Genomic DNA, 12305 nt, shown 5'->3' with positions numbered 1-12305 from the left:
AACTGATTCATTAGTCCAGATGGCTTTGACTCAATATCGGACACATTCTTAGATGTTTTAATACCAGATTTTGTTAAATTTTGTTTAAATGTTCAATAACAAAACAAAGGGTGTTTTTCTTTCCCACTGTTGCCAAAGCGCTTGCTCGACGAGGGTCAGATGATTGTTGGGGATTCTTTGTTTTCTCTGTTATTGTTATTGTAGGATCTTTATGGTACAATATAAAGAGCCTTGAGGCAACTGTTATTGTGATTTGGCATTATGTAAAGAAAACTGAATAGAATTTAAAGAACTTTATTAGATTCAATTTAATTCAACCACTATTTTGTTTTTTCCCCTTTTGTTTTATTTCAGCATAATTTTCTCTAATATCTTTAGCTATAATTTCATATCAAAATAACAACAACGTTGATCTGCTCACTATTTTAACACCTCCTGTTGCACTCAGGCAGATCCTTTGGCAAAGAGAAGAGAGTGGATAGAGCTTTTATAGCGGATCCATCATACAGAAAGTCAGCTGGAGATGGATAGCGTGGATATAATGTTCCTGATAAGCGTCTGTTTCTGCCTTCCTTTAACTATGGCAGTGACCTGTTGGGTGTTTTTTGTGGTACGTAAATGAGAGACTTTCATTACTTTCTATGTCTCACTCCTGCTGAACTAATTCACTTTTACAAACAGTCTAGTTTTATAAGACTTTTCCACTTTGGTCACGTTAAATGTTCATTTTCTGAGTTAATAGTTCATAAAGTTTAGTTCTGAATTCATCCGTCCATTTTTTTTCTGCTTCTGAAGTGGAATTTTATCCCAGCTGTCACAGTGTGAGAGGTGGAGTGAAACCTGCACTGGTCACCAGTCTGTCACTCTTTTTAATTCCATCAGACCATTTTGCAGCGTTTACACATTTTTCAGTTGTCCGTTATTCTATATCACACTAAAGATATTTTCTGGACACTCCACATTATTTGCAGTTAATATTTAAATGTTTAGTTCTGAATATCATGTTTATTACTGCATTGATATTTTCTGCAGGTACGAAGGGAGCAGGTCCCCATAACCTACTACACAAACCTCCTTATCTCCAATCTGATCCAGTTCAGCACGTTGATCTTCTTCTTGATTTTCCACTTAAACCATGCTCTCTATCATTATATTTCTTTTGGCATTTTTTGCTGTGCCGTGTTTGCTAATCTTGACTTCAAGATGTGCATTGCTACTGAAAGGTACATGTCTGTCTTTCTCTGTCTGTATTGCATTCAATCAAATTCTCAAGCGTCCCTCTAAAGATAAATGTCCTCCTGTAATGATCAGTATGTCTGTCTTGTGTTGCAGGTGTTTGGTCATCACCCGTCCACAGTGGAACTGCATCAGACAAACTAAAGGTTCTGTGCTGCTCTCTGTTCTGGTCTGGATCCTGTCTATTATCTCTGGATTTCTTGTTGCATTCTTCGATATGATTTCACTCACTGTGTTAATTTTTTTTAACCTCGTCCCTTTTTTCCTGTTCGTCTTCACTTTGGTTTGGACCCTCAAAACTCTGCCTGCTGCCACCTCAGTGCTCACTGAAGAAAAACAGAGAATTGTAGGAATCTTAGTTCTGTTGTTAGTTAATCATTGTCTGATGTTCCTTCCTCTGATCATCTTTTATATTGTATCAATTTCACTTTATTTTCTCGCTTATTTTTCTTATTTTCCTGTCCTTCTAATCCACATGAATTTATTTCTGTTCAATCCTTTCATGGATGTGATTTTTGTTTTTCTGATGCGGAAAGACCCCATCGACAATCAGCTGTTGTCTCTGTGCTGCTACACTGGTGGAGAGGTAGCTGCAGATAAAATGCTACAGCTACAATATTGCAGTGACTGTAACAGCACAGTGCTGTACACAGCACTGCAGCAGATGTAGCTGCACATAATCAGACAGGTGGTTGATTGTAGATAAATTAAGCGAACTACTATTCTGCTCCTCTGTAATTTGTATTTCTTCACACATACTAAGAAAGAGCATGGTACATGAAAGCCTGGCTCACAGTCTCTGTTCTAGTTCATCCCAAAGGTTCTATCAGGTTGTCAGGACTGTGTGCAGGCCTGTCTAGCTCTTTCACACCCATATTTCTCTTCCATGTCTTTATGGACCTTTATGGACCTTGCTTTGTGCAGTGGTGAGCAGGGCTGCCACAAACGATTATTTTGATAGTCGACTAGTCACCAATTATTTTTCCAATTAGTCGGCTAATCAGATCATGCATCCATTGGCCGTAAAACATACAGCTTATTGCACCAGCAGCATCTGATCTTATATGACTATGATTAGCTTACAGCTTAAAGTGTTTAAGGTATGTGCTAACTAAAAATAAAGACAAGAACATAGTTTATTAATCTTTTAATGAAATTTGCAGAATGTCTCAGTGGAGTTTAATAAACTCAGCCGTCTGCTCCTTGCTATCTAAAATATAACAGGACAGGGGTGGGTCTGAAATTGACATGCTGGGAGTTCGCTGTTCTCGCCGGCTCTAGTGAGCTTTGTCGTCGACAATTTTGATAGTCGACGTAATCGTGACAAGTCGCCTAGTGGTAAATGGACTGGTTCTTATATAACGCTTTTCTACTCTTCTGAGCACTCAAAGCGCTTTACACAACTTGTGCATTCACCCCCATTCGCACAAGCACAGCTTTCTAAGTAGCATTCACACACATTCATACTCCGATGGATGCATCAGAGAGCAATTTGGGGTTAATATCTTGCCCAAGGATATTTGGCATGCAGACTGGGGGAAGCCAGGAATCGAACCACCAACCTTCCGATCAGTAGATGACCTGCTCTACCACCTGAGCTACAGCCACCCGCGTGGTGGTGAGCAGTCTTCTGGACTTATGTTAGCAAAACTGAAAAGGCTATGCATTACTGTGACAGGGTCAGTCTTGAAAAACACCTGGTTTGTGTTGACAACCTGTAACTGTTTTATGTGTTGTTGTATGCAGTTTTTAATTAAAATTCCTAATAAACACCTTTTATCTTAAGATTGGCGTATTTTTGTCACAATATCACTCTGTTGCATTGTGTTCCAACACAAACAGTTATGTTGCTTTGGGAATTAAACGATCTTAATATAACCACTTCCTGTTTTCCATTGTGATCTTTGGTTGAGAGAGAGAGAGAGAGGGGGGAAGAGAGAAAGACTGATGGGGACATCAATCTACTGGAGAGTAAAACAGCTCAAAAATGTGAGATCATTAGAAACAAATGAACATGACTTATTGATGTGCAGAATTTAGAGGTATGGGTGGCGGTAAGATGGGTGGGCTCGTCTATGACACGTGCAGGAGATTTACATCATTAATAAATCTTATGCTTTTTTATTTATAAATATCAGCATTATTGTTATTAACATGATGCATATGAATACAGATTGTTTATAAACAAAGATAATTTATTCTGTGTTAGCCTGTTGATTTATTCAGTACGTGTGGGTTTTGAGGGATTTTATATTTCCTGTTTTTCTTTTACTGGTTCGTTTCAATTAATCTACTTATTTGTTTGTAACCAAGTTAAAACTGCCATTTATTAAAATGTGGTGAAATGTTAAAATGATGAAATAAATGTTAAAGTGTAAATTAAAAAAAGTTTATAAAGTATTTAGAAAAAAAATGAATTTGCATTATCTATGATTCCTTTGTGTAAGTATTGTGTTTTATTGTGAAGAGAAGTGAATGTGGTTGTTGTCAGTAACAATACTGTGAGATGTTTCATATGCAAAAGGACACATTCTATAAATCAGACACAGGCATTAACTGATGACATGACAATTCACTCTACATGATCTCAATGATGTAAACTGGAGCAGAAAATCATTTTTTACCTTTTATGAATGTAATATTTTTATAAAAATGAAAAATAAGTCAATACAAACTCCATCACACAATCCAAAAAAAGCAATAAAAATAATTATCTTTCCGTGTGTACAAAACAAAGCTAAGTGAACAATAATTCACATACTGGCAGACTTTTACACAGTACAACATTACTATTTATGCATAACACTTAAAACTTAATTCACCTTTCCTCAGCAGATTAGCAGAAAAGAGAATATTGTGAAGGCACACAAAGAAGAAAAGGACATCACTGAAAATATTATCTAAATATAAAAGGTAAAATTGAAAAAAAACTGAATCTATTGTCAGCTGACACTTATAACAATATTTAAAAACAAATTTCTCTTTTTAATTTATCAGCAATCTCACAAATCATTTTCTCTATTTTCCTCTCTCCAATGAACTCTGACTACATCAGTCCACCTCTCTGTGCTACCATCAGTCCCACTGATGCGGTGCTGACAGCTGCTGCAGTGCTGTCCATCCTGCAGCAGCACAGACATGCCAGCAGCTTGTCAATGCAAATTTTCTACATGAAAACAAACAGAATCAAGTCCAGAAAAGGATGTAGCAGAAACAAACTAAACACCACAATTTCTATGAAACAGTGAAAGGGAGGTGTCCTACAGGCGTGAGAAAGGGAACACCAAACAATCCATATTTGAATCACAATCAGACAGTAGTTAAACAGCAACAGAACAAGAGTTCCTACAGTTCTCCGTTTTTCCTCTGTGGGCACTGAGGTAGCAGCACGCAGGGCTTTGATGGTTCCAGCTAAGCAGACGATGAACAGAGGAGCAGGGAGCAGAGCAAAAATAGGGGGGATTATAAACTGCTCAAAGACTGTGGCAGGAACTACAGTGATAATGCAAAAGGCCCAGACCAGAGCAGAGACCAGCAGAGAACGCTTTATTTGTCTGATGCAGGCCAGCAGTGGGCAGCCGATGAGGGAATATCTGCAACAGAAAACAGACGATTTCTCTAAATATCACAGAATATGCAGCCAGATATATGCAAGTACACAAAAACACAGTAATAAACACTGTTACCTTTCAGCAGCAAGGCACATTTGGAAGTAAACATTGGCCATCACACTGATGAAGTAAAAAGCAACGGTGATGTCATGATGCCATCTTCCTGTTGTTACAATCCAAACAATCTTTGCACAGAACTGGATTACGTTGGAGATGAGGAGGTTTGTGTAATAAATGGTCTGGGCCCGATCTCTTCGCACCTGCAGAAATATTTATAAAAGTCACAAAATGCAAGAGAAGCATCTCATATTATCTCAAACAAGTTTAGAACAAAAAAACAGTGATGGTAATATCAGAGGTTTAAGTGATCAAGTACATTTGACTTGCTGTTGATCTCATGGTTCCCACGTCGCTGACTCAGTGCTTTTAGCTTTTTAGTCTATTTTTCTTTATTTTTCCAGGTCTGGTATCTTAGTTTAATCTTTTCCTGGTTTCATTTTGTTGCTTGAGGGCCTTTATTATTCTAACCTCCCTTGTGTTTCCCTGTCTGTCCTTTAGTTTCATCTGTATTTGGTCTCTCTTTGTTCCCCTTCATGGGTTCCTCAGTCCGTCGTGTCTCCATGTTTGTTTTCCTTTTATCCTTATCAGGTTCGTCTCAGTGTTAGTTTCCTGTCTCGGTCTTTCTTTGTCTCATCCCCCCTCATTACAAGCTGTGCATCCAGTGAGTGAAAGTGAGTTCTTAGCCTACTTTCATTGTTGCTTGATTCTCAGTTAACCAGCTATGAAGCTGTTTCTGAGTTTACTCGTCCTGCATTTCGGGTCTCAACCTGCCTGCTGCACAGCTACATACTCTGTTTGTCTGTGTCTGTATTTATTGTGACTTATAGAGCAAAACAAATGTCATATATAAATGAATCAAAGTCAAAATAATCATGAAATGTTTTCATCTCTGCAGCACTACAAATGTTTTTGGATGATTCTTCATATCATTCACAGTCAGACTGATATAAAAGTGATTAATAAAATTCAACATTTACATACCACACAACAGGCGAAGACTATGGTCAAAGGCAGGCACACAAAGATGCTACTCAGAAACACCAAAATGAAAAACTCCATCTCTGGTTTCTCTCTGTGTGACGGAGCTGCTGAAATAAATTCGTTCACTTTTTCTGCAGTAAAGAAAAACAGTTGTTGAATATGCAGCATGTTAACATTGCTCTTATATCAGTTTGAAATTAAAGATGAAACCAAGGCTGAAGATGAAACTTCGGCTGAACTGAATTATTTAACAACATTCTGGCATCAGAAATGTAACCTAAAAATGCATCACAGCGCATTTCAAAGCCAGCATGGTTTTTCAGAAAAAGATGATTTTCTTGAAATCTTCGTTCTTTTCTCAAAAGTAGTAAAAAAAAAAAAACCTTCTGACTCACAAACTTCAACTTAGTTTTATCTGAACTCAAAACCAGCGGATAAAATGGGATTCATCAAGAGAAGGTTGGGTGTAAGAGTGAAGTGTGGGGAACAGAATTATTATGAAATAAGTCACAAAATAATTTAAGATTTTTCTTTGTGTGCAGGCCGTGATCAGCCCGACAGCTGAATTCAACAAGATATTAGCACATGTTAAACCAGAAATCAAGGCTGATTTTAATCTGCCAGATAATCTAAAATTTGTATCAAATGTAAAATGTGGTGAGTAAAACTGATCAGCATCTAAACACAGCCTTGTGTGGGCCATTATCACCACAGTCTGCTCTGTGCCAGCCGTACCTGCAAACTTCACCACACTACACAGTTTAAACTGGACTAAACATTTTATTCAACTTTCGAATGACATATAAGTATATTTCAATATGTTTCGGTGGTAAGGCAGAGTTAGAAGTTGGTGTCATGCTCTACACACACACACACACACACACACACACACACACACACACACACACACAGATCTTTGGTAGTTTTGAAACGATAACAGAAAAGCATTTCTGTAATTTCAGCAATAATATGATTTTAGTGAAAAAGGGGTTTAATTTAATTACTGATGTTTACCTGATAAAAAGCTAACTGTATGTCCATATACACTGTTACATATATTAGATTCAACACTGGAATCTATCATCATCATCAGGGTCTTTCAGTTAATTAAAGTTAATGCAGACATTTCCATTGGGTTTTCAGTTATACAACATCCATGTCATTCATATAAAAGCACCTCAAAGATTAAAAAAATTTAAAAAAAACACAACAAAGAAATCAGTAAAACACCTTTGTGTAACTTCCTGTCTCATAATTCTGATTTGTGCACATGAACATGCAGTTTCCTTAAAACTGATCTCCTCCTAAAGATAATGTGAATGTGACTCACCTCAGGACGGCTTCCTGTTGAGATAGTTTGTAAAATCAGCAGTCTAACGTTTCGACAGAATCTGAACGGGGAAATTGTGGTACTTTATATACCCCACCCCTCACGCATGGGCACACAAACACACTATAAACAGAATAGTCAGTAGATTTCAGTGGAGCATAAATGACTTTCTTTGCCCTCTGAAGAACTTCCCTGTGCAGCTGAGGAGCTTTATGTGGTGAGAGGCAGATAGAAAATCTATCATGTGAAGCCTGGTCTGGTTAACATGTTGAGATTGTGAGCTGTAGAATTTCAAAGTATTAGCACAGCTCAATAAGTACAGCTCAACATTTCACATCATCTGCTGTTCACACATGATCTTTCAGGACTGTGATCAATAGTCATGCTGACAATAAGCAGGTTAACAGTTCACAGGGGCGCAGTCGCAAATGTCAAAGAAACCAGAAGCAGAGTCCAGGTCCTGATAATATATGTGGCCGGGTGCTTAGAACATGCGCTGAGCAATTATGCAATATTTTTTATTACATCTTTCTTTTATCTCTTCAGCAACAGAAGGTTCCAGAGGTATGGAAAAAATCAATTATTTCTCCAGTTGCTAAGACCACAAAACCTACATCATTAAATGATTTTAGGCCTGTCGCTCTAACATCCTTAGTGATGAAGTCCTTTGAAAAACTTGTGAGGAAGGAGATCCTGCAGCAAGTAGAGAAGCTTATCGACCCACTGCATACAGGCCTCGTAGAGGTGTTGATGATGCAGTGGTCACTCTGTTGAACTTCCTCTATCGCCATCTTGATGGCGCCAAAGCTCATGCTCGGCTCTTATTTATTGATTTTTCTTCAGCTTTTAATACTATCCAGCCACATGTTTTAGCTGATAAACTTCTTAACCAGTTTAAACTTGATTTTAATCTCGTTGCTTGGATTTTAGACTTTTTAACTGACAGATCTCAGTGTGTGAGAGTGAACGGCTGTTTCTCCAAACAGCTGAACTCTTCTACTGGCTCACCACAAGGTTGTTTCTTTGCAAATTTGCATCATAAGATTGTTTTTCGTTTTTTCTGCAGTATATAAAAATTGGTGTATCTAAAAAATAAAACTATGAAGACACTCAAAATAAATTTCCTGTTGTTGTAAACTATTTTTTGCAACTTTTTTGTATCTAAAGTTTTGAGGGATAAACCTTTTAAATTTCTCCAAGTAGAAATATGTAAAGAAAAAAAAAGATTTTCAATTTTTTGTAGTTTATTGCACTTTTTTGCAATTTATGTCGTTACTATGGACTTAATGCATACATATTATTAAAATGTGGGCTATAACGGTTGTATTGATGTATAGCAACTTGAAATGCTCCCTAAAATGGCACTACAGCATGTAAAAATATAAAGTAAGCTCTGGCGGCCTTGGTTCTATGGTAGGTGTTAGTGTGAAAACAATAGGACTTGAATATAAATACTGTATATCCAGTCATATATAATTTGGTACATTTTGATATATTTTTGTTGGTGCTGATTTCAAATCGTTTTACTCCCTTAAAGTTGCCGTTTTACTGTTTGTAGGAAGTGAGGAGCTCTGTGTGTGTTCTCATGCTCTCATTAATCAGGCATTTCAAACATGAGTTGTAGCTCAAGCTGTGCTGTTCATTGTCTCTGCACCTCCAGATGGTACCAGGTGATTGTAACATATTCAAAATACATTATGAACAAACACAATAATGCATTTGATGGTTTATTGAAACATGTTTGACATTATTATGACATCATGGTGCATCAACTTATTAGGAGGATGAAACAAAACTCTGTTGAATGAACTTGATGTTCTTCTTCATGTAAAATGAATGTGACAAACTGAAAACCAGTTTGTGGATAATGAGTCATAGATAATGAGTGAGAAGTCACAGCAGCTTATCTCAAGTTGTCTTTTATGCTCAGGTTCAATAAAACTCTGTCCTAATGCTGTGCATTCTTCTTTTAAAACGTGCTTCAGCTAAAATGACAACCCAATATTCTCTATTGTTAGCTGGCTGCCCACCTACTATGGAGGTCAAACGTTATTAGAAAGAAAATCTGATCAGGGAGCTGTTAACAAGTCTGAATCATAATCTGCAGCGTTTGCTGTAGTTTTTTTTTTTTTTTTTAAACTTGGTAAAAAAGAAATTTGCATTGAAGTAGCAAATAACCTCGTCTTTGTGGTTTCTGTCAGAGCTTATGATACTAAAACAAAACAGTTTCACTTCACACACACACACACACGCATGCACGCACACACACACACACACACACACACACACGCACACACACACACACACACACACACACACACACCTTTTCTGGGTCATCAAATTTTGCAGTTTTGTCTGATGCTCCTGACTCCTCCCTGTCATACAGGACGCGTGATTTTCCCTCATAGAAGCACAAACTACTGATGCTGACTGATGATAGATAACCATCTACTTTTAGATATTTATAGGGACTCTCTAACAGGACAGTAGAGTGTACCACTGCCATTGTTCACTTAACCATGACGCCACAGTTTGCTCCACATTCTGATGAGCAGCAGCAATGTTGTAGGAGCCAAAGATGATTATGTATAAGATGGTTTCAGTGTCTAATATTACTTTGTTTGAGTCTGCTTCATCTAGTGGCTGTGTGTGAAGTGTAGAAGTAAATTTAGTAAGAGGTACTTACAAGGGTTATGGAGCTAGTTATGTACCCATTTGGTGGTTACATAATTTGATATTTACATGTTTACACATCCAAACCACACATCAAACCATCACGTTATACAGGTGATGCTACCTGAAAGATGTGACTGGAGCAAGAAAGATGATTATGTATAAGAAGGTTTCAGTGTCTTTGACCTCATGGCCTCCAATCTAGGCCTCTATGGGCTCGTGTAGGACAGGTGCAGGAGATTTACACCATAATAAATGTTGTATTTTTTTTATTTACAAATATCAACATTTTTGTTATTAACATGACACATACAAATACAGATTGTTTATAATCAAACACAATTTATTCTGTGCCTATTGATTTATTCAGTACATGTGGGTTTTGGGGGATTTTACATTTCCTGTTTTTCTTTAACTGGTTCATTTATTTTGACTAATCAACTTATTTGTTTGTAACCAAGTTAAAACTGTTATTTATTAAAATGTGTTGAAATATTAAAATGTGTTGAAATCCATGCTAAAATGTAAAACAATAATCCATATTTAGAAAACAAAAGGCATTCCTTTTAAAAGCAGCACAATGTGTTTAATAAGTCTGAAAGAGCACTTGCATTAAATATGGTTCATTTTTACAAGCATCCTGTTTTATTGGGAAGAGAAGTGAATGTGATTGTGATCAGTAGCCAGACTGTAAGCAGTTTTTGTGTATGTTTCTTTCATTTCTGCTCCACCGAGCAGCTGCTCACTTTGTTTTAGCTCAAGAGCCCGCGCCATCTTGGTGATGTCCGCTGATCACTCCGCATTCCTTCACACATTGCTGTTATGATCTAGTCCCATTTCAGAAGATGGCATTTTGTTCAAGATCATTTTAAAATAACTTCATTTGATCGGCTCAGCCACAGATGATAATTAGAGACGCATACTAAGCTGTAAATAAAGCTAAAGAAAATTGTACTTTTGGTATGCAGAAAACATGTCCTGCACCCTCTGGAGTAACACTGTTGTTGACTCTGGTGAGTAAGACTGTTAAATCTCAGGAAACAGAGGTTTCCTCCGAGGACAGTGTACTACAAGCTTCAAGTCGAGCGTCTGACTCTAGATCTTTCTCCGTTTCATCTCCAAGAAAACATGCAGAGGCAGAAAGCAGCCATCATGATCAGTATGGTAAAATATTAATTATGCTGTTCTAGCTACAATCCACAATTTAGGATTTTGTGACATCATATTTGACATCAATTTGTAATTGAAATACTCAAATGTATAAAACTAAAACATCTCTCTGATACAAACTATGCATAACTTCAATAATTTTCAAAACACTTTTCCAAATACAATATGAAACCTACTAATCAAAGTAAGTAAAGTTATTGCAAATACAACAATTATTAATCATTAATTCACATGAATTCAGTTTTTCAACTATAAAGTGCAAAACAGACTAAAACTAACTGAGACATGCAACATGAGCTCACCAATCTTAGTGTATCACGGCCGAAGACAATGGTATGGCGTCTCTCGGTCGGAACATGCGGGGCTCTAAATAACGTAACGGGGCTTTTTTTTCCCTCTTTAATGAGAGTAATATGATGTATCAACATGAACAAAAAAAAACATAAGTTGTGCTTCAAGTGTAACCTTACTTCTGGAAGATAGCTAATAACCAGCAAACTTATGTGCAGCAGCCTCTCGTGAAGTAAATGTAGCAGCACATCACTCTTTTCCTCATGCCAACACACAACTACACACACAGGTAGCAGGAACACAGAGCAGGTAGGTGGGACATACAGCTGCAGGCTGCATTCCCATTAATCAAAACATACTGGAACCTTTGTTTTCTGATTGGTTGGGCTGGCCGTCCATCTTTCCTCATTTCTATGACTTCTTAAAGCTTTTATGTGGATTACAAAAGCAAAAGTGTGAACACACCACCATGAAGGTATACGTTCTATAAATGTGACATTATGGCATTAACTGATGACATGACAATTCACTCCACATGATCTTAATGATGTAAACTGGAACAGAAAATCTTTTTTTTTTACCTTTTATTGATTTATTACTTTTGTAAAAATGACAAACGAGTCAACACAAACGATATCAAATAATCATAACAAAACGAAACCAAAGCAATAATTTCTCTTGCTGTGAGAACACAAGAAAGCTAAATGAAATTCACATACTGGTAGACTTTTATGCAGTACAATATTACTATTTATGCATAACAATTAAAACTTTATTCACCCTTCCTCAGCAGATTAGCAGAAAAGAAAATATTGTGAGGGCACACAAACATGTCCAGAAATAAAAACTGAATATCACTGACAATATTATCTGAATATAAAAGCAAAGTAATATTGATATAAAGAAATTAATATTATAAACAATTTTAAAAACCAGAAGCTAAATCTACTGTC

At 36.8% G+C, this 12305-nt stretch overlaps 1 protein-coding gene and 1 pseudogene across 2 annotated transcripts; one reads left to right on the top strand and one right to left on the bottom strand.

Moving 5' to 3' along the window:
* Positions 1-1023: 1023 nt before the first annotated feature.
* On the top strand, positions 1024-3117 carry LOC146695056 (uncharacterized; the record flags this gene model as incomplete). The annotated part of the gene is made up of 2 exons (XM_085478508.1): positions 1024-1223; positions 1333-3117. Coding segments are annotated over 2 exons (774 nt in total), but the record flags the coding sequence as incomplete, so codon positions are not given.
* A 1075-nt stretch (positions 3118-4192) lies between these two features.
* LOC146695055 (uncharacterized) lies at positions 4193-5132 on the bottom strand (annotated as a pseudogene). Its single transcript, XR_014923449.1, has 2 exons — positions 4923-5132; positions 4193-4829 (listed from the first exon to the last, which is right to left on the bottom strand). The product of XR_014923449.1 is annotated as an uncharacterized LOC146695055 (transcript).
* Between the last annotated feature and the right edge of the window lie 7173 nt (positions 5133-12305).

Source organism: Copadichromis virginalis, linkage group LG13, assembly GCF_057382275.1.
Source record: "Copadichromis virginalis isolate Kocher_CV1m ecotype Utaka linkage group LG13, C_Virginalis_male_GT1.1, whole genome shotgun sequence".
Lineage (NCBI taxonomy): Eukaryota > Metazoa > Chordata > Actinopteri > Cichliformes > Cichlidae > Copadichromis > Copadichromis virginalis.
Note: the sequence above shows the minus strand (reverse complement) of the source record. Positions and strands in the feature narration are given on the sequence as shown.